Source organism: Microtus oregoni, unplaced genomic scaffold (genome assembly GCF_018167655.1).
Source record: "Microtus oregoni isolate MIOR12 unplaced genomic scaffold, Mior012 000035F_ref0000213, whole genome shotgun sequence".
Lineage (NCBI taxonomy): Eukaryota > Metazoa > Chordata > Mammalia > Rodentia > Cricetidae > Microtus > Microtus oregoni.
In genome coordinates this window covers 4,905,530-4,927,876 of record NW_024543094.1, presented here as the reverse complement: position 1 = coordinate 4,927,876, position 22,347 = coordinate 4,905,530, and the positions used below count along the sequence as shown (strand labels likewise).

General features: G+C 39.1%; 1 protein-coding gene across 2 annotated transcripts in view; it reads left to right on the top strand.

Moving 5' to 3' along the window:
- The window catches only part of Lyst (lysosomal trafficking regulator), a 153,167-nt gene that overhangs the window by 119,788 nt on the left and 11,032 nt on the right, over nt 1-22,347 (top strand). For both annotated transcript variants that reach the window (XM_041630875.1, XM_041630874.1), the window contains 7 exons: nt 1,849-1,915; nt 3,364-3,520; nt 7,665-7,805; nt 8,848-9,065; nt 12,251-12,481; nt 15,759-15,948; nt 18,484-18,620. In XM_041630875.1, the coding sequence (XP_041486809.1) occupies nt 1,849-1,915; nt 3,364-3,520; nt 7,665-7,805; nt 8,848-9,065; nt 12,251-12,481; nt 15,759-15,948; nt 18,484-18,620 (1,141 nt within the window). The remainder of the gene's footprint in view (nt 1-1,848; nt 1,916-3,363; nt 3,521-7,664; nt 7,806-8,847; nt 9,066-12,250; nt 12,482-15,758; nt 15,949-18,483; nt 18,621-22,347) is intronic.

Here is a 22,347-nt window from a genome sequence, read left to right as displayed (position 1 = left end):
CCTGGTTCTTTGCTTGCTTTGGTATCTGGCACTGTATGCAAAGGTTTAGCTAAGAATGGGGTACTCCAGTAATTTTTCAAAGTATCTAAACTCCAGAAACAGCCTGAAGGTTCAGCATTAGATTTGAATATATTCAAAAAGTAGGGCTGGTGAAATAACTCATCAAGTCCGACTTGCTCCCAAGTCTGAGGATCTGAGTTTGATCCTTGGAACTCACATGGTACAGAGAACCAACTCCCACAAATGTTCTTCTGACCTCCATGTGCACACCATAGCATGCATACCCACACATACTTATTACATACATTCATATAAAATAAATCAATGTAAAAAATACTGTAGAAGTCTATTTTGTAAGTCATTCTTTTGCTTAAAAATATATAGGCACCCACTAATCAGCAGAAAAAGAGCTGGACAAATATATGCTCAAATGTTTTACCTATGAGTAAATAGCAGCATGACTGATTTTTTAGTTTATTCTCTGTTCACCCAACTGTAATTTCTTTGAAGGATTTGTTGTTATGTTTGTTTGTTTTTCTGTTTGTCTTTATGTCTGTTTGAGGCAGGGTTTCACTATTTAACCTTCAATAGCCTAGAACTTGCTATGTAAATCAGGCTGGCTTGAACTCTGAGATTCATCTGCTTCTGCCTCCCAAGTACTGGGATTAAATGTATGTATAATCACACCTAGCAACAACTAGGTTGTTATTAAATTTCTTAATTTTCACCCATAATAATGTAATTCTTACCAAATTCTTAAGGAATAAAAAATATATACCAGGATCTTAAAGATAATTTCTTTGATGCCGGGTGGTGGTGGTACACTCCTCTGATCCCAGCACTCAGGAGTTAGAGACAGGTGGATTTCTGTGAGCTTGAAGCTAGTCTGATCTACAGGGTGAGTTCCAGGCCAGCTTGGGATACCCGGAAAACCCTGCCTCATAAAACAAAACAAAAAAACAAAAAAAAAAAACAAGCAAAAAAGATAATTTCTTCGTATTTTGTGGTGTAAATTGACATCTCTTCTATAAAACTATTTTAATTTTTGACATCTCAAAGACTAGACAGGGGTCACCAGAATGTACATTTAATGTTACTTAACTCCTCATCCTTAGGAAATAGTAATGTCTCAAAAAAGTTGTGCCATGGGGATGTGATTACACATCCTTATAATCACAGCAGAGCACCAGGGAGATCAGGACAGTAGGAACTATTGCAAGTACAAGGCCAGCCTGAACTGCAAAGTGAGCTTAAGGCTAGCTTGGACTCCATAGTGAGGCTTTGTCTCCAAAAAATAATTACACCTGAACAAAGAGGATGGGTTTGATTTATTGAACCTTGGGCAAAGCTTGCTATTGGTCTAGATAAAGTGACAGATGTTGACATTGTAGATGGTCTTTTCCTTTGTGCCTCTTAGCCAGAGCACCTGATCCCTCACATCAGAGCTATTTCTTCTACTCATAGATGCACCATACAGAGACACTAATAGGTTTTATAGTGGGTAAAAGTGAGGACATTCTTTGTCCTCTAAGAGTGGTGTGTTGCGTTAGTAGTAGGAACGCCAGTCCTAACATAGCCATGTGCACGCACACCTGCATGGCACTGCATTACAGCATTATCCAGAAGATTCAGATATTCACTGTACAGATGCAGATCTGGACTTGCATTTCCTTAGCAGTTTACAAGGTCATGATTTTGAATGGTGATTGTGGGTTGCAAAGCAACATGCTTGTGTACGTTAAGGACTGCACATTTTGCAATTTCTCATTTTCAGGATGAAGACATGAGCAGCTGAATACTGGCAGTATCAAATGAGTTCATATTTTTTTATCATCTCTTCTTTTGTAGAAACCTATCTAAGCCTATAGCTGTGCAGTATAAAGAGAAAGAAGACCGCTATGTTGACACATACAAGGTAGCTTTGGTTTCCATTAAATTCTTTGACACATGAAAAATGGAGCTCTATGAACTTACTTTTTAAAGTTTGTCGTAGATATTTTTCTGTGTTTTTATTTTCTTTTACTTTTAGAACTAGAAATTATATGAACTGAAAATCATTTTTGTCTTAGTTCTATGGAAACACCTTCCAAGAATGGAAAAAAAGTATATTCTCATTTTGTTTGGCACAGTTTGAAAGCTTTTAGTCCCTTGTATTTTCTTTTTTTCTTTTTTTTTTTCTTTTGGTTTTTTGAAACAGGGTTTCCCAGTAGCTTTGGAGCCTGGCCTGGAACTAGCTCTTGTAGACCAGGATGGTCTCAAACTCAGAGATCCATCTGCCTCTGCCTCCCGAGTGCTGGGATTAAAGGCGTGCGCCACTACTGCCTGGCTGTCCCTTGTATTTTCAAATGCATAAAAATTATATTTCTTATAAATATCACAGATTTCCAGCATTACTACTATACATTGCCTCTGAGTATATAGAAATGTTGGTGTCTTTATAATAGTAATACATTAATATAATCATGCTAATTTGTTGTATATTAAATATTGATATATTTATTTCTACTCTAAACACTAGACATATTCAGAAAATTATTCATTTTAGGTAGAAGTTAAATTACCTATTTAAATAGAAAGGAGTTACCCATATTGATAATTTAATATTAATGAAATTCAACTGGAAACTTACAAAACTGACTTACCGCATAGTATATTCTTCATAATAGTGTAATGATAGGAGCAGCAGAAGCAGTTTTCTCATATTCCCATATTATTCATGTCCCAATTCCAGAGATGTCCTTCTAAGTACCTGAAATTCACCATTTGATTTTCTGCAGTTGAAAATATGACAGTCTGTGGGAAAATTTACTTGAAAATTTAAAAAATTACTTTACTTGAAAATTTATGACTTCCAACTCTGCTATCAGGCAGATAGAGCTACAAAGATGGGTGGCTGAGCTGCCTCCTTTGTGGTGAGGAGAGTTGGAGGTGGGAGAGATCATCGTTTTCTTTTTATGTGCATATGCTCTGCAAAACCACCGCACACCACTGTGTTAACCGTGGTGATGCATGCCATCTTACTACATTTCCATTGCTAGAGAAGCACTCAGAATATATCAGTGGTGATGGGATCAGCCCTTCGTTTTTGAGCTCCCCAGTTTGATATTTGAAGCTGGTAATTAGGAGTGAGAATGCAAAGCAAGTGTGTTCTTGAGGGACTAGGAGAGGAGGTAGAGAGAGAGAACTGGGTGGTTCTCATTTGGCCAGGGGTCAGTAGGAGACTCCTAGAGTTCAAAATGGCTGTGGGCTGTGGACATGATTGGGAAGACAAGAATAGTGTTGAAGAGGTGGAGGAGAATGAAAGAGAAAACTCGTCATGTTTGGTGCACACAATTGTGAATTCTCCTGGTCTTTGTTCTGTAGTACTTGGAGGAAGAGTATCGCAAAGGAGCCCAAGAAGACGACCCCATGCCTCCTGTGCAACCCTACCACTATGGCTCCCACTACTCCAATAGCGGCACCGTGCTCCACTTCCTGGTCAGGATGCCTCCTTTTACTAAAATGTTTCTAGCCTATCAAGGTAAGGATATCTTTTGTAAATACCCCAAAACTCATGTTATATCACCAAAATAACAACAGCAAAAAACTTAACTAGCATCTTGAAAATTTGTACTAACCAAGCCCAGGAAAAAGAATTCTACTTAACCAGTCACTAAAATCCTTCTTTTAAAAATGGTAGTCAAATCTTCTTGCTCTTGTCTGAGATCATATCTAACTTTGTAGAAATGTATTGACTTTTTAAAAATTAAGCTCTAAATCACAAACTGCAAAATTTACCAGTTAAATTATATTCAAATAAATTTTATTTCATTTAATTATTTTTTGGGGGGTTGGTTTTTAGATTTGGTTTTGTTTTGGTTTTTTGAGGCATGCTTTTTTATGTGTAACCCTGACTGTCCTGGAACTTGCTCTGTAGACCAGGCTAGCCTCGAACTCAGTGAACTGCCTGCCTCTGCTTCCTGAGTGATAAGATTAAAGGTGTGTTCCACAACACCCAGCTCTACTCTTTTTTAAAGACTTGTACTTCAATAATAATTTCAAGTACAACAGTTTTGCAGCTTATGTAATTTTTTTATAAAAATCTTTTATAGGAAACTATTGTTATTATTTATGAAAACTAGCTAATAAAGAACACACTGGCATCATCACTATAGAAAAGCTTGCTAGTAATCTAGCTCAGCCCTTTGCATGAGAGCCTGAAGAAGACCGAGGGATTCACTGTGTATCAATGGGGCAAACTCACCGTGCTGTACAGTGAGAACTGAGGTATTGGCTCTGTAATTGTCCCTTAAGATATCTGTTTAGGAAACCGTTGTCCATTCAGTTTGTCCTACCCTTCTTGGACTTCTTTGTCTTTTATTCAAATTCTTAGAAGAATGAATTTGTATTCCCTATGCTTAGTCTATGAATGGGGCTTTTAATATTGGCCCTGTATTTGCATGGGCAAGTGTGAGTGTACCTGCAGAAGCCAGAGGAGGACATCAGGTATCCTGCTTTGTTACCCTATACCTTATTCTTTTTAAAAAAAAAAAAATACTTATTTATTTATTATGTATACAATGTTCTCTCTGTGTGTATGTCTGAAGGTCAGAAGAGGGCACCAGACCTCATTACAGATGGTTGAGCCACCATGTGGTTGCTGGGAATTGAACTCAAGACCTTTGGTAGAGCAGGCAATCCTCTTAACCACTGAGCCATCTCTCCAGCCCCCTGTATCTTATTCTTTTAGGAAAGGGTATCTCACTGAACCTAGAGTGAGTCTGGCAGCTAAAAAATCCCAGAGATACTTCTTTTTCTCCCTGGTCCTACAGCACTGAGTAACAAACACACATGTAACCACTCTGAGGGAATCCAAACTCAGGTCCTCAGTGCCTGTGCTGTAAGGGCTCCTACCCATGGAGCCGTTGCTCTAGTTTGTCATGTCCCGTTCTTCCTCTCAGTCTTGCTTTCCCTTAACCAATTATCCCTAGTTAACTTGATCTCAGGTTGAGAGTGTGTCTGGTCCCATTACAGCTGGTGCAAGGGATTCCCATATCCAAGTGAGATCATTCAGAACTGATGTTTATACCACCCTTGCTAGTGGTGGATTCTAAGAGTGCCTTTGTTTGAAGATCTTTTTGAACATAAGAACATTCATTTGTGAATGTCATTTTGTTTTAAGAAAAGACAATAAAATAGTATTTTAATGTAGTTTGAAACACTGCAGTACTAGTAACATCCCTACAACTCAAACCATTTCTTTCAGTGGAACCCAAAAATTCATTAATATAAAATTTCCAGTCAGCCATCAATCTTATTATATTGTTGTTATGAATATATTCATATAAAATATTAGGTTTTTCTTCATTAAATAGGTACATTGTTGTTTTGAAGCCAAGTCTCATGTAGCCAAGGTCAGCCTTAAACTTACTATGTAGCTGAGATTAGCCTTGAATTCTGATCCTCCTGCCTATACCTCCCAAGTTCTGATATTACAGGAATGAACTTACATGTCTTAATCTTCATTACATATTTATTCATAAATTATTTTCAAACCTTAACACTACCTTAATCCTCATTTACTTTCATTTCATTAGCATTTTGCTGGTTTTTGAATTTTTTTTAAACTAATGAGTTAGTCTAGGAATTCTCAACCATAGCACTATAGTTACTTTAAGTTACATAATTTTTTGTCTCAAGGGTTTCCCTGTGCATTGCAGGACATTTTAGCAGCATCCCTAGCTTCTACCAACCAGTGTTAGTGGTACATGACTCCTACTATGTATGACAATTAAAAATAGCTTTAGATATTGCCAAATAATAGAGGGGAAAGGCCCTACCCATTGAGAACTGCTGATCTAATATATGCATATTCTAGATTCTAGCAATTTTCAGTGGGATTGTTTTAACACTACAGAGTTGTACAACCCAAACAAAACCTATTGTATGTTACTCTTGTTACACAGTTGCTTAGTCTGAGCTCTATATGCCATGACTTCATGATGACCTGTCATTTCTTACTTTCTGCAAAAAAAATTATAAATCTTACTTTTCCCCAGATTTGATTTAGTGGCCAGCCAGTGCTAACTGGCTCAGTATAGTAGATGGAAAGCGATAAAGATAATGAAAAATGTAGCTTAGCAGAGCAGGCAGACTTGGAGAAAGAAATGAGCTCATGCCTTTGAAACTGCTGTGCTTGGTGCTGAGATTAGTTTGTGACATTCTCAGCAAGAGGCTATGCTCAGATTCCAGCAAGTACAGAGGCACTTTAGACAATACAGCAGAGTCCCTAAGAACCATGCACACAGTTGCTTTTCTCTAACTAGCCTTTGCAATCACTTAATGTTCCAGGCCTGTGATTGGGAGACTAGCAATTGTTCACAGAAAAGGTACAGGGACAAAATTCAATTCTTTGTCATTAATAGTCTGTTCCAGAAAAAAATGAACAGGAGTGAGTACACTCAGTTTTATATCAATTGATAAAAATTTTAGTTAATGCTCAAGTGCAGAGTTGGTGCATCTGAAAAGCAGTGTCAGTATCGCATGTTTTCTCTCTGTGAAGAATTTAGAATATGTGTGTCTGTGTGTGTGGTAAAGAAGTAGAAGGGACTATGTAAGGGGAGGAAGTGTTCTGAAGGGAAGGAGAGGAGAACAAGGTAATAAATAGCAGGTTGTCTTTTACATGCAGAGTCTAATGTATCAACACACACAGACAACCTAAAAATAGAAGAGGGACTATCTGCAGGGGACCATGAGGGTGGGCAGCAATGGGAATGAGGAAGGAATGGAGGGGGATGATAGGAGAGCCAAATACAAGAAAATTACAATGAAATGCTGTATGAAAAATGTCATAATGAAACATTATTTTGTACTCTAAAAAGTTGAATGTTAGAAAGCAGTGACCCCACCCTTAAAAAAAAAAAGAAAAAAATCTTAGTCTTGATAAAAAAAAGAGCCATGTTCCAAACTTTACACTCCACCTCCCTCTTCGTCTTCCTCTCCTCTCCCTTCCTACCTCCCTTCCACCCCAACTCCCCCTCCCCACCCCGCCGTGTGTGTGTGTTCAGGAGCATGTATGTATGGGCCTGCTTGTGGAGGCCGCAGATCACCAACAGGTGTCTTCCTCAAATTTTCCTCATTTGAACCTAGAACTCATCAACTCAGCTAACCTGTGTGACCGGTGAACTCCAGGAATCTCTGTGTGTTGCCCACACATTGACCACCCCAATGCTGAGTTACAGAAATACATCATCACACCTGGTTTTACATGCATGCTCGAATCACACTTCTGTCCTTATGCTTTTGTATTACTTTGCCACCAGTCATCTCCGCAACCCATAATTTCCCCATCTTTAAAATTATGCATTCACTTTAATAAAGAAATCATTTTTGTGCGTCCATTATGTGCTGGGTGTACAGGGCCCTAGTCTCCTGATTTTGTGAAAGTTTCATTCTAACTAGGTAGGAAGATAGTAGCCGTTTAACCAAATAAATGATAGAGGTTCTTCTGTTTAGAAGAGATGAAACCATAATACAGTTGAAAACAATGTCATTTCAAGAATTTGAATAATATTTTAAATAAACCAAAGGACCATTTCTTCAATCACTTTTGAAGCAACAAAAATTATGGGAAGCTTCAAATGGAATACAGACTTTTCGTTTTTATTATTGGAATTTCTTTTTAGATCAAAGTTTCGACATTCCAGACAGAACTTTTCATTCTACAAACACAACTTGGCGCCTCTCGTCGTTTGAATCTATGACTGATGTGAAGGAGCTGATTCCAGAGTTTTTCTATCTTCCTGAGTTCCTAGTGAACCGTGAAGGTACAGCAGATCATTTCTCACAGAGTTTGGAGGGTATGCGGTGGGGTTATCATTGTCCAGAAGTAAAAGTAGCCTTTTTAGGACTTGAAATTTGAATTTTATTTTCAGGTGAGATTGAGGATTTCTGATGTTTTTAAGGACTGACTACTGCAAGCTCTGGGTTCCTTATCCCAACAGGCTACATTTGGAGAACTGTGTTGTTGATGTTGTTTTTGTTGCTGCTGCTGCTGCTGCTGCTATTTTGGGATGTTAGGTTTGGTATGGTGTGGGTTTTTTGTTGTTTTTGTTTTTTGTTTGGTTTTTCAAGATAGGGTTTCTTTGAGTAGCCCTTGCTGTTCTGGAGGCAGAGGCAAGTAGATCTCTGAGTTTGAGGCCAGCCTGGTCTACAGAGCAAGTTCCAGGACAGCCAGGGCTACACAAAGAAACTGTCTCAAAAAACAAAACAAAACAAAAACTTTTTAGTCAGTGAGTTATATTTTTTGTTGGGCCAAGAATGCTCAATAGAAAGGAAGTCAGAACAGGCCTCTACCATTGCCCATAAAATCAATATACTGTGATAACTCATTTCAAGGTGGTGTCTATTCTGTAATGGGTTTCTAAACTACAGAATATTAATATTTATTAAATATATAGTCTCAGTTTATGAAAATACCACAATTTAGAAATGCGTATACAAATCTTTAATTTGATTTTAACCAAGTTTATAATTAAATAGGTATTTAAGCACTTTCTGTGTTTGAAGTAGGGTGAGTATGGCACTGGAATTTATGGGCACTGATTTTTCTGCTTTTTTGTCATCCTGTTACAAGTGGACAAAGGGTAAAGTTGAAAGTCCCAGTTTGAATTGGCTTAGTGTCTGTCCTGTTCCTGTTGGTACAGAAAGAAGTAGATGAGCAGTGATTGCTACCTTAGCGCAGCAGTTCATCTTGTTGCTGCCGTCAGGGGTGTAGTGCGCCGTCATCTGTTTGCCAGAGCTCTTACAGTCTGTGAGCTGAATAACAAGCCTTGGCAGAATTAAACATTGTGTATTAATCTTCCTCAGGTTTTGACTTTGGTGTGCGTCAGAATGGTGAACGGGTTAACCACGTCAACCTTCCTCCGTGGGCGCGCAATGATCCTCGGCTGTTCGTCCTCATTCACCGGCAGGCCCTAGAATCTGACCACGTATCCCAAAACATATGTCACTGGATTGACTTGGTGTTTGGCTACAAGCAAAAGGGAAAGGCTTCTGTTCAAGCCATCAATGTTTTCCATCCTGCTGTAAGTGACTCTTTTAAAAGAATCTGCACTCATTTAAGTTAGAACCTCAGTATTTTAAGGTTGCCTGTTAAGCTGTTTCTTTAAAATACCCAAGTCATCAAAGAGGCAATTACACTAAGCTGTTACTACTATTACGGAAGGTTTTTCAGATTTTATATTTTATCTCTTTAAGAGTGTCTTAGATGCTGTAGTTGGGATTCTCCAAAACCACCCTCATATTCAGTGACTTACTAAATAAATATGTGGACTCGGTTTGTAGCTGACTTGTGACAATGAAGGATGCAAAGCATAACTTAGCAAAGGAAAGAAGCTGTGAACAGAGTCTGGGTGAAGCAAGGCACACACACCTGACTCCCGCACTACACCACAGAGCATGCTTGCTCTCCAGGCGCTTTGGTGACACATGTGAAGTGGTTTCTGTCAGGGAAGCTGTCTAGCGATTCAGAGTTCTGTATCTCCTTGGGAATGGTCACTTAGAAACCATCTGCCTGCTATGTGCTGAAATGCCAGACCCAGAAGGAATAAGAGTGTTGAACGTGGACCTCATTGTCTGCATGGTGTAGGCAGAGTGAGCTATACTCATCACTTAGGAAATCATGGGAAGACTCGTGAAATCCCAGCTCCCAGACACCAGCCAAGGAGGCAGCAGAGCTCTCCAAGGAAAGTGGCCAGTTACTGTGTTAGCTCTTTTCCACATACTTCTCTGGGTGCCCGTTATGAAAAGCATCGTTTTTCTTCATAACAGAAACAGTACGTTTGCCTTATTAGAGAATATGTAAAATGTAATTCCTCTGCTTTTAGCATTTAGAAATTTTACATTTTACAGTGTCTCTAATAGAGGATATTTTTGGAAAAGAAAGCACATTTCCTAAAAAGGAAAGCATTATCATTTATCAAGACCACCTTTAACGATTTTTCTATACTTACATATTATTCCAGTAATTTAATATTAGCCATGTTTTTTAATCTTTTTCTCTCCTGAATAATAAGGTATTAACTGTATTTAAGTCATGAGGTTCTCTATGATTGTAATGGCCACTACTATCCCTATTTAAGATAGCTTCTAATTCCCAAGAGTAGAGTTGCTAATTTCCACATGTACTAGTTTATGTTTCCGTGTAGACTTAGGAAACACTTGTTATGCTAGGCTCCCAGGGCACAGAGTTAACTAGGCTGAGTAGAAGTAACAGGGAGAAAGGTGGGTTGGGTGGGTTTCTGCGTGTGTTAGGAAAAATCCCAGTGAAATGGATGAAAGGTCATGTCTGAAGGACTAGGAGGTGAAATGGCAGAACACAAAAAGAAAGGTATTCCTGACTCTGCGTGCTCTTACTCAGTGCAGACCAACAGATCATCTCTTATCCACTATGTGACACCTGGCTGCCCAGATTTCCACTTAGCAAGGTAAATTGATTAACTGTGGGCTTGCTCTGTAGTGGTGTCTGTGTAGATGATACAGATCTGAAAGTATTTGTAACAAATACAGCTAAGTGTATACTCCAGGTATTCTATGTCTGAGCTTGTTTATACCAGAAATCCATGCCCAAAGGGTGGTCCAAAAATAAAATTTTCATTTTAGTCCATTGTTCTCTGTAATTACTTTGGATACCTCCAAGGAAGCCTTAGAAAGGAGAATAAAACAGTTTTTTAGTGGCTCTAAAAGAAGATTTTTATGAAGAGAGCACTTTATTTTAAAAAAGGAAAATGTTATCATTTGATTCACAAATAAGAGTGTAATATATCAAAAAATAAAGTAATAAATAGAGGAGGAAAAATATTTCTTACTTCTATCCATCTTAGGTTCCTTGTTGGGTACTCCAACAAAAAAGAGATTAGCAAGAAAAAAACACAAAGACTGACCTGATACAAACTTGTTTAACACCAGAGCGACCCTAAGAAAGGACATCCCCAATGATTGCTGAGAGCTGAGATCTTATTCTAAAGCTGATGGAAGCCCAGCATTCTGAGTGTGTGACACAATTCAAGCAGTGTAATTCAAGCAGGTGAACGGCAAATAGGGAAGCCTCTGGCTATGTCCTCTGCGTGTGCCGTCATCATTCTCAGGATGTGAGGCTGCTCCTTTTCTCCGTGGAGGGACACGTGCTGCTCCTGACTTGCTTCAGGAAATGGGCTAGAAGCCCTCTTTCAGTTTTATGAGCAGCTTCAGGGAAAGGACAGAGTCCTTCTCACATTCATTCTTCAGCTCAAAATGCTCCATATGTCTAGTCACCGTGTTCTGAGGTAGTGTGATGCGGGCCATCAAGTATGAAATAAAGGCAAAGACCTGGGTATAATTTTTGAGCTACATTCATAGTTGACCCTGAAATATAACATTTAGAGCAATTATGAACTTAAACATTAACCTCAGTATACCCTCTTCTGTGCACATTATTTTACATCATCTTTTCAGTAATTCTGATTTAAAATGTACCTAGAAACTGAAATATACAAGGTAACTCATCTAATTGAAATGTTTTTCACGAAGTCTTTGAGACCAGTAGTCTAAGCTGAGTAACCATGAAGGTTATTTAACTTCTGAAGTGCCATGGAAATTTCATTTTGAAACTTGTACGAATGTCATATTCGTATGTGAAGATTGCTGTAATTGATTAGATACTAAGTCCTGGACTGTTCACAGGGATGGATGTACAGCACTAATGACCAATAGCTTTAGAACAGCGAAGTTCCAGGGTACATAGGACAGATTCTCAGAGGTACAATGCCAATCAGGAACATGCAATTTCAGTTACTCACCTGGAACCTTCCTTGGTGGTTTTTTATATTCACTGCTGGTTTCCATTATGAACTCACTTATCTATATTACAGTATAACTTCTGCATTTTCCCATGTATTACTTTGGACATGCAGTTTCTTCTATAATTTATTTGGTATCTTCTATTACATTTTTGGGCCTTAAATTTGAAATGTTTTATAAACATACCTAATTAATCCCAGTTAGACAGGATGTATTTACTTTGTTCACATATTAAGAAATATTTGTTATTACTGTCTGATCCTAGTAAGACCAATACAGATAAGTTAACTTGATCAAAAACATTTTTAAATAGTTTGCATCAAAATAGAGTACCATTCCCTAAAACATGAAACAGATTGTTTTCTTTCCAGCATCATGACAAACTCCAATATCACCCTGCTGATGCCTTGTTCTTTGACGGTTTCCTCTGCAGACATACTTTGGAATGGATGTGTCTGCAGTTGAAGATCCAGTGCAGAGACGAGCTTTGGAAACCATGATAAAAACCTATGGGCAAACCCCTCGTCAGTTGTTCCACACAGCCCATGCCAGCCGACCTGGAGCCAAGCTCAACATCGAAGGAGAGCTTCCAGCAGCTGTTGGCTTGTTAGTACAGTTTGCTTTCAGTGAGACCCGAGAACCAATCAAGGAAATCACTTATCCGGTATGTTATTTTGATTTCAGCAAAATTCAGCAAAACTTGATTGGACTCCTCCCATGCCCCTCACTTAGCTATGGGCGTGCCGACATGAATAGTGTGGTCCTTGCCTACAGATAAGCACCAGCCAGTGCAAGGCAGCAGGGGCAGTAGAGCAGTGGTCTGCGTGCAGTGAATGCTGCACCAGTGACATGGGGAGTATGCTATGCATGCCCAGGGAAAAGAAGTATTTGGGAGCAGACAGAAATTGTTTTCAGGGAGCACAGAAGGGTTATTAGTAGGGAAAGCCTCACCAAGTAGACTTCTAAATAGGATTGTACAAATAAAAGGAGCCAGCTGGTAACTGTGGAAATGGCACAGCTGGGCCTAGTCGCCATCTTTAACCAAAAGCACTAACCAGAAGTACCTCCCCAGATAGTAGTAATGGGAAGTTTTGTCTCTAAAAAGAAGAACTAGGCATAATTTTCCTTTGTAATGGAAAGCTAAAGCAAGCAGGCCTTAAAAGGAAAAGCAATTTTAGCCTTCATTTAAGTTCTTCATATAAAAGTAGCATAATGTACTAGAACTTAAACTGTTGAATGTTGCGAAGTGCTTGTGGGAGGAAGCCACTGAGAATAAAAAGGAGGGAAGAGACCTTGAACATAAACCAAGCAGTCTGCTCAACTACATGAATCGGTGGTCCACCGTCAGTAAAGAATTTTCAGAGCTTGTTTTGATAATGTGTTGGTAAGGATATTGCTTAAATATCTTAGAAATATAGATATAAATTTTTCATGCTTATAGCTCAGATCTGTGAGTTTGGCATGTTAAATACAAACAGAAACCGTTCAATTACTAGAGCCAGTCTAGTAATGAAATTTTGAATTTTCATTTTGTAGAAAGTTGGATTTTTAATTTGTTATTTTTAAAGGCTCATGAGTCTTTATCCATTACCAGAGTTGCTATTTTAAACTATAATACATTATTTTAGCATGTCAGCATAATATAACAGTATATTTCTGAAATTTAATAAATTACACTTAATTTACTATGATACTTGCTGCTAATTAATGAACGAGATGTTGGTTTTAGGGGTTTGATTGGATGATTTTGACCTCTTGAAACAGGGTCTCACTCTGTAGTCCAGACCAGCTTAGAGCTGGAGATCTGCAGAGTGCTGGGTTGCCTTTGTCTCCTAGTGCTTGATTCTAGGCCTGAACTGTGCTTGGTACTAATTAGCTATTTAAGGCTGATGTATGTAAAAGCACTAGGCAGTCTGTCTGCTGGCAGTAGGAGCATAATGCCAGCCTGCCTCGTTCCCATTGTAAGACCTTCACACTGACTGTTCCTCCATCCCATTTGGATCTCTCATTTCAGTAAAGCCTCTGTTCAGATCACCCCTCCTTCCCTGACCCCATGTCTAAATCAGAAGCTCCATTCTTCTCTGTCTTCTCCTCTTTGTTTTGCTTCATAACACTTTCACCCCTAACAACATTTAAGTGCTTGTTTTGTCTGTCTCTCCATCCCTACCTGAATGGAACACCATTGGAAAAGGATGTGATTTGACTTGCTCATCACTGTGTCTGCAGGTTCTAGAGAAGTGCTTGGCACACAATGGGCGTCACTATTTTACTAAATGAATGACTTCAGAGACAGATTCTTTAGCGTTTGGCTTGCCATGTGCAGTGGCGTTAATGTCACAGTTTTTCTTTGCTTGACCAGTGGGACCTCCCACACAGTGCTGCACCATGGCCTTCAGGTGGCAGCTGCACAGCTCTGACATACAGCAGCAATGCTGTGCTGAAAAGGGTCCTCCACGCAACGCAGCTGCACGTGTGTGAACTTGCTCCTTGTAGACGTTACAGTCAGAGCTGCATGAGCAGCACCTAGGAAAGGCACTCTTTCCTCATGTCACATAATGTAAAACAGCCACGATACAATGCTTAGTGTTTGTTTGTAACTCAAAAATGGTTAGCTTTGTGTGTAACTCAAAACAGCTTAAACTCTGCAATTCATACAAGAAACATTTTCAGGCAAGGAATTATGAATGGTCAGTCTTAACCAGAGTCTGACACCTATTTTTACAGACTTCAGTGTAGACAGGCTGAATAAAGGCTTTAGAGAGAACTTGTTCTCAAGATACCCGTGTTAGCCTCCCTCTTCCACAGGATCCACCCTGCCTCTCAGCCTTCCCAAAGGTGCCTGCTCTACGACTCCTCCATGCCTTGTAACACTGCACTGCATTTTACTTGGTCCCATAAGTGATCTAAGTAAGAAGAAACAGAGCACTGACTGACATGCTTTTTAAACATTGTGTGTAGGTCAACAATGCCTGTTTCTTCATTCAGATGGAAAAATGAGATAAAATACGCTGAAAATTATTTGATAGTGTTACAGAAATGACTGGAATTTGTTTAGTATATTGTTTTCATTAGGTTTGTGTAGCATTTACTCTGAAATTTTGAAATTAGAAAATAAATTTTTAAATGTCTAAAACAGAATCTATTAATAAGAGATGAATAGAGTTTAACAGTCAAAAAGAGAGTAAAAGAATAAAGTTGTTGGGAAAAACTCTGAGGACTGTTTTCTCCCCTTCCCGGATTTTCTTCTTGATAATTATTTTTGTTTAGATGGAGGAAGGATTTTGGTTCCTGTTCATGGCAGATGTGTGGCTGTCTTTACTAGTCTTCTCTCGCCTCTCTATATTCATAGCCTGCTGCTCCTCAAGCCCATCTCTTCCTTTGTTTTTGTTGGACAACACTTTCTTCTCTGGGATTTACTAGCCCTCTCTGGAGCATTGAGTGCTCTAGCCTTCTCAATATACTCCATAATAAATCCTGAGCATCCTCTGAGAAACTGCAGTGGTCTAGACATGCATGAAGCAGGGGTATCCTAATTACAAAGTTGTGGCTGAGTGAGCTCTTCAATGCTCATGTCTTCATTTCTGTCATATGTACCTGTGACTTGTCATCCTTCAAAGTCAATCCACTGATACTCCAACTTTAGGTATTTTAGCTAGACTAAAAGAAATGTGTCTAGTAAAAATTTGTTTTCTTTGTTGAATTTCAAAATTGTTTGAATTAATAGCAAGCATTTTCATTCAAGCTAGGCCAGAGCCACAGAATAAAAATCAAATAAACACTTTTCTATATGGTAAACATGGTGAAATAAAATATTTAACACAATTCTTGCCCTCAAAGAGTTTATAATCTAATTATTTTCTTTTTAGAATTTATATTGTAATTATTAATCTACCACTTTTTATTTGAAAAGAAATAATAAACTTGACTTTCCTTGGTTTTAGAGCCCTTTGTCATGGATAAAAGGCTTGAAGTGGGGCGAGTATGTAGGTTCCCCCAGTGCTCCAGTACCTGTGGTCTGCTTCAGCCAGCCCCATGGGGAAAGATTTGGTTCCCTCCAAGCACTGCCCACCAAAGCCATCTGTGGTTTATCCCGAAATTTCTGTCTTCTGATGACCTACAGCAAGGAGCAAGGTAAAGTGAACCACAGTGAGGATCAGTCTGGGCATCTTTTTGAGATTTAACTGTCACCAGTTTACCTGTGCTGCTGCTCAAAATTGTTACTTTGTTTTTTGTTTGTTTGTTTCTTTATTGCTTTTTCAGACAGGATTTCTCTGTGTAGCCCTGGCTGTCCTGGAACTCACTTTGTTGACCAAGCTGGTCTCGAACTCAGATCCATCTCTCTCTACCTCCCAAGTGCTGCAATTGTGTTTACTTAATGCAGGCTAGGCATTAAAATGTAGTACATTAAAAAATGAAGGTTAAATGCACTGCCATTTAAAATAAAAGGAGTTTGAGGGAGTTGAGAACAAATGTCTGTACTCACAGGATGAAAACATTGTCAACCTGATAGAAATATGCACATTCGAGCTCTCAATCCGCAAGATGGACAGATACATTAGCAGACAAATCCAGCGCCTCCTCAGATGCAACTGTGGGTTTACACATACAAATGGGAGTGATGAGTATAAAGAGATGCCCTGGAAAGCAGCTCTTCTGTTCCTACCTCCAGCTCAGTAGCATTGGAGTATGGAACAGCACTATGTGGTATGGGTCATTTCATAATTCAGAGTGTTACCCAGACCCTGGAGAACTGAGGACATCCCTCTGTTCTTCCTGCTAACATTCTCTAGTGTAGAGTTCCTCCTACTTGGCCTAAGTATGGACATGAATGGCTGAGGATGCTCATGTTCATGACAGGTTGCTCTGCTCCGTGGTCCTCCTTTACACCTGCTTTGTCAGCACCTAATCACTCAGCATTATGGGATTTAGATGTGAACCATGTCATTCTCAACCTAGTGTCTGTTTGTCACTAAATCCATAGAGAGCTTTGGATTAGTCGGTCTAGGTGTGTGCACAGAAGCACTACACTATAACCTCTGGAAGCACCGCTCCTTAGTTTGTATCCAAACTCTGCTATTTACTACCTGTGTAGCCTCGGGAAAGTTGCCTGAGGCCTTCCATATCATGACTTTTGATCTATAAAAATAGGAATACCAAATGTATTTCCTCCCAGGGTGAATTATTGTGAAGACTCAAAATGATGTATGAGAATGATTAAGATAGGACCTGGATCATTATAAGTATTAATACTTACATGAATCTAATTGGCTTTAACTCTCCTGGACCAGGGATCGTCAGTGGTCACTGCTTTTCCCTAAACCATAACAGTCCACAGAAGCATCACAGAAGGCATTGATTGACAACTGACTACATCTTGCAGATGGGTGTTAAGAGTCCTGGTAGCAGCTGGACATGTTGAGTGGTGATATGTTAAATACTATGGCTCTATGTGGCTGTTTATCTTAAGAGACAGCTGCACAGGGTGTGCCTAATGATCTTAAGACCACTTTCTTAGGAAATGTGCCTCAGAACTGACCAAAGGCTTTATTATCAAGTGCACTCTCTTTCTCTCTTTGTCCCATTCATAGCCCATCGTGAACCACTAGAGCTTGAGTCCAGACCTACATGTGCCCAAATTGCGATTTTCTAAAATCCACTGTTCGTTATTTGAGTTAAAGTTTCTTTCTCTAGCTCCGAGTCACGTAAACCCCAGTCAAAACACCCAGTGAAAATGAAGGCAATCCCACTCTTAGGTCCTATAAACTAGATACACTAAGGGTTCTCAGACCCGTGGCTCATGGTTCCTCCCAGCTGCTAATATGCAGAGGAGCTTGTATTTTGTGAGCACGTCTCAGTTCTTTAGTTGTGAAACTGATGCCTACGTTTGACTGTTAGGAAAAAAATGTCTGTGAATTATATTTTCAATGTGTTGTTAATTCATTTAAGAACTATTTGTTTGTTCATCCATGTGCTGGGTGTCCTGCCAGGTTCTGGGATCAACAAAGTACATTCTCTCTCCTGAAAACTCTCTACGTTAGTTTAAACATTGCATGTTTCAAGGACAGTCACACCTCAATCTTCCTCCTGTGTTTACTGTAAGGCACATGTGTAGACATCAGAAAGTCCCGAAAAAGAACATGGAATGTACACATCTTTATACCAAAAGGGCATAGTGCTATGCTATTAAAAACAGAGAAGAGACCAAAACCCTCTCGAGTGGTAATGTGCCATGCCAGATCCTACAACTGAGCAGCATGAATCCCTTGCTCAGAGAAGGTATGGTTCTCCCCAGCAGAGTTAACTTTCTGCTGTTCAAAGTTGTTCATGCTGACTACTCGGCAATAGATATATAAAAAGTTATTTTAACAAGTATTTAGTTCATGTTTAAGTTCTAAAGAAAAGGAGTCTCAGAGTATGAACAGAGAAAATTTTATTAGTTTTGTCCTAATTAAAATTTATCTAAGAAGATAATTCCACCCTTAGGATTTCACTGTTATTGAAGGACTAAAACCAAGATTGTTCTATCTTGGGGAGGTGAGGATGATATTGTCTGAACGGAGTATATTTTCTGCTATATAAATGTCAGCAGCCTTTAACTTGTCACTGTCTGAGCTGTTACATAATACTGTGGTGACAACTAGATACTTGATTTCCCCTTCTCTTGAGGTGTGAGAAGCATGAACAGTACAGATATTCAGTGGTCCGCTATTCTGAGCTGGGGGTATGCTGACAACATCTTACGACTGAAAAGTAAACAGAGTGAGCCACCAATCAACTTCATTCAGAGTTCACAGCAGCACCAGGTAAGCTTGGGCATAAGGACTGCATGCCAACCAAGTTCAGTGTCTTGGAAGAATGAAGGAGGCCAGCTGGCACTGCTATTTGCAGTACTTGTAGATGTCATAGTCCCTGCTCATCTGATTAGGTCTCACAGTTTGGTTTTACCTGTTTCTTTATTGAGAGAGCTGTCATGAACCCCTCTGTGTACCAATTTGGGGCCCAGTGTTTAAACAAAATGAGCTCCTTTCATCCTGGATCCATTTGGCTTTGCAACTAGGTCATTTTCTGTAACCATAGTATCATCTTCGTTACCTGGGTTTCCCTAAATAGCCCAGGTTCAGCATCTGATGAAGCAAGAGGACACTGACCCTCATTTCCTGGAGCTGTGTTGTGCTCCCAGCTTTGATAGTGATTGACTGCATAATCTTTGGCAGATAACTTAGCCTTTCCAAACTAAGAGTGTCTTTCCTCCTCTTTAAAACTGGGCTTATCCAATGTACAATTGTCCCTCAGAAAGCTGCTGTACATGTGCTGCTGATATTTATAAAGATTGTCTGCTGTGCATACCCTATAGCCACATGGTACTGCCACAGCCACCACAGGCTCTGAATTGAACACACAGTCACCTTCTGTCTCTGTCCGTCTTCCCATGGGACGGTCTCTGACCATTATCTGACTTCTCTTCCCTTGACTGTGAAATACCTGCTACCTGTTTATTTGTACTAAAGTGTTCCCATCCTTGGGAGTGGTTGGAAGCAAAAGCAAAAATGGCTCTGCCAGTTTTATTAGCTGAAAAGAAGGCCTCCACCATTTGTTACTGGACTTATCCAGAGCCAGAAGAACCCAGAATAAAGGGACAGTGAAAAACAACCTTATCAGAAATGTTAATAAGGGTTTTTTGTTTTGAATCATATTGGAGCATTTTATACAGAGAGAAATATGTATCCAGCAAACAACTGATGATGAATCATAACAAAGCTAGCAGTATAATTAAATTGCAAATGAGTCTGCAAAATCAGGGAAAACACAAAAACATATTGCAGAATAAGTCTGTTGCTTGCTGCCTCCTTTATGGAATTGTTATGAATTGCAAGGGGAAAGAAAACAGAGTGGGAGTGAGTTGTATAATATATCCTACCTCTTCCAGTATGTTGGCAAATGCATTCATGGCCAGGTGTCGCTCAGTTCTTTGCATGTAGTGCTTGGCATCAACAGCTGTCAAGGAACATCAGTGAGGACATGAGGAGAACTGAGCCAAACTTGAATGATACCTCCATGGTTAAGAATGAAGAATTTTGTTCTACCAAGAAACTTCTACAACTCATAAACAATTTCAGTAATATAGCAGGATACAAGATTAACTCAAAGAAATCAGTAGCCTTCCTGTACACAGATGATAAATGGGCTGAGAAAGAAATCAGAGAAACATCACCCTTCACAGTAGCCACAAATAGCATAAAATATCTCGGAGTAACTCTAACCAAACAAGTGGAAGACTTTTATGACAAGAACTTTAAATCTTTGAAGAAAGAAAATGAAGACACCAGAAAGTAGAAAGATCTTGGGAAGGTAGAATTAACATAGTAAAAATGACAATCTTACCAAAAGCAATCTACAGATTCAATGCAATGCCCATCAAAATTCTTCACAGACCTCGAAAGCATGGTATTCAGCTTCATATGGAAAAGCAAAAAACCCAGAATAGCCAAAACAATCCTGTACAATAAAAGAACTTCTGGAGGCATCACAACCCCTGACTTTAAACTCACTGCAGAACTACAGTACTGAAAACAGCCTGGTATTGGCATAAAAACAGACAGGAGGACCAATGGAACTGAATCGAAGACACGGATATTAATTCACACACCTTCGAACACCTGATTTTTGACAAAGAAGCAAAAAATATCAAATGGAAAAAAGAAAGCATATTTAACAAGTGGTGCTGGCATAATTGGTTATCAACATGTAGAAGATAGACCCATATCTATCACCATGCACAAAACTCAAGTTCAAATGGATCAAAGACCTCAACATAAAGCCAGCCACACTGAACCTCATAGAAGAGAAAGTGGGAAGTACACTTGAATGCATTGGCACAGGAGATCACTTCCTAAATATAACCCCAGAAGCACAGACACTGAGAGCAACAATTAACAAATGGAACCTCCTGAAACTGAGAAGCTTCTGTAAAATAAAAGATATGGTCAACAAGACAAAATGACAGCCTACAGAATAGTAAAAGATCTTCACTAACCCCACATCAGACAGAGGTCTGATGTCTGATCTCCAGAATGTACAAAGAACTCAAGAAATTGGTCATCAAAAAAACAAATAATCCAATAAAAAATGGAGTATAGACCTAAACAGAGAACTTTCAACAGAGGAACCTAAAATGGCTGAAAGACACTTAAGGAAATGTTCAACATCCTTAGTCATCAGAGAAATGCAAATCAAAACAACTCTGAGATTCCATCTTACACCTGTAAGAATGGCTAGGATCAAAAACACTGATGACAACTTGTGCTGGAAAGGTTGTGGGGTAAAGGGAACACTTCTGCATTGCTGGTGGGCTTGCAAGCTGGTACAACCCCTTTGGATGTCAGTGTGGCGATTTCTCAGAAAATCTTAGGTCTTAGGAGACAACCTTCCTCAAGACCCAGTAATACCACTTTTTGGGTATATATCCAAAGGATGCTCAGTCATACCACAAGGACATGTACTCAACTATGTTCATAGCAGCTTTGTTTGTTATATCCAGAACCTGGAAAACAAGCTAAATGCCCCTCACCCGAAGAATGGATAAAGAAAATGTGGTACATTTACACAATGGAGTACTACACAGCAGAAAAAATTAACGACAGCTTGAATTTTGCAGACAAATGGATGGAGCTAGAAAACATCATTCTGAGTGAGGTAACCCAGACACAGAGAAACAATTATCACATGTACTCACTCATAGGTGGTTTTTTAAACATAAAGCAAAGAAAACCAGCCTATAAACCACAATCCCAGAGAACAACAATGAGGACCCTAAGAGAGACTTAAATAGATCTAATCTACATGGGAAGTAGAAAAAGACAAGATCTCCTGAGTAAATTGGGAGCATGGGGACCTTGGGAGAGGGTTGAATGGGAGGGAAGAGGCAGGGAGTGGAACAGAGAAATATGTAGAGCTCAATAAAAATCAATTAAACAAAAATGAATGAAGAGTTTTGTACCAGAGGAGTAATCCTTCACATTTATCTTTTTTTTCTCCTATTTAGCAGCATTTGCAACTGTTGGAGCATTACCTGTGTTTACATATACTCTGCTTCCCCGTGGAATGACAGAGAATGCATGAAAGTAAAAAATGGTAGCCCAGCTTGGCAGCTTCCAACAGTCAAAAAGCTTAGATTAGAGGATCTTTAGTTCCGAACCAACCTGGGATACACAATTAGACCCTATTTCAAAACAAAAGACCAGTACGTAGATGTTCGAAGCACTCGCACGTTCATGCACAAGCTTTGATTGATCCTGTATTATTTCTAAGAAACAAGTGTGTATAAAATATAAAATTATATACTGTTGTTTTCAATACTTTGTAATCTGGAAACAATTGTTAAACGTTTTTGCTAAAAGCTGTTGAAAGTACTATGGTTACATCTGCTTCTGCTCTGATAATAGCAAGCAAAAATATTACCCAGAAGTTTGTTATCATGTATTTTTGTGAAAAGTTCTCTGAGAATGAGAACTATGTCTAACTGTTTTTAAC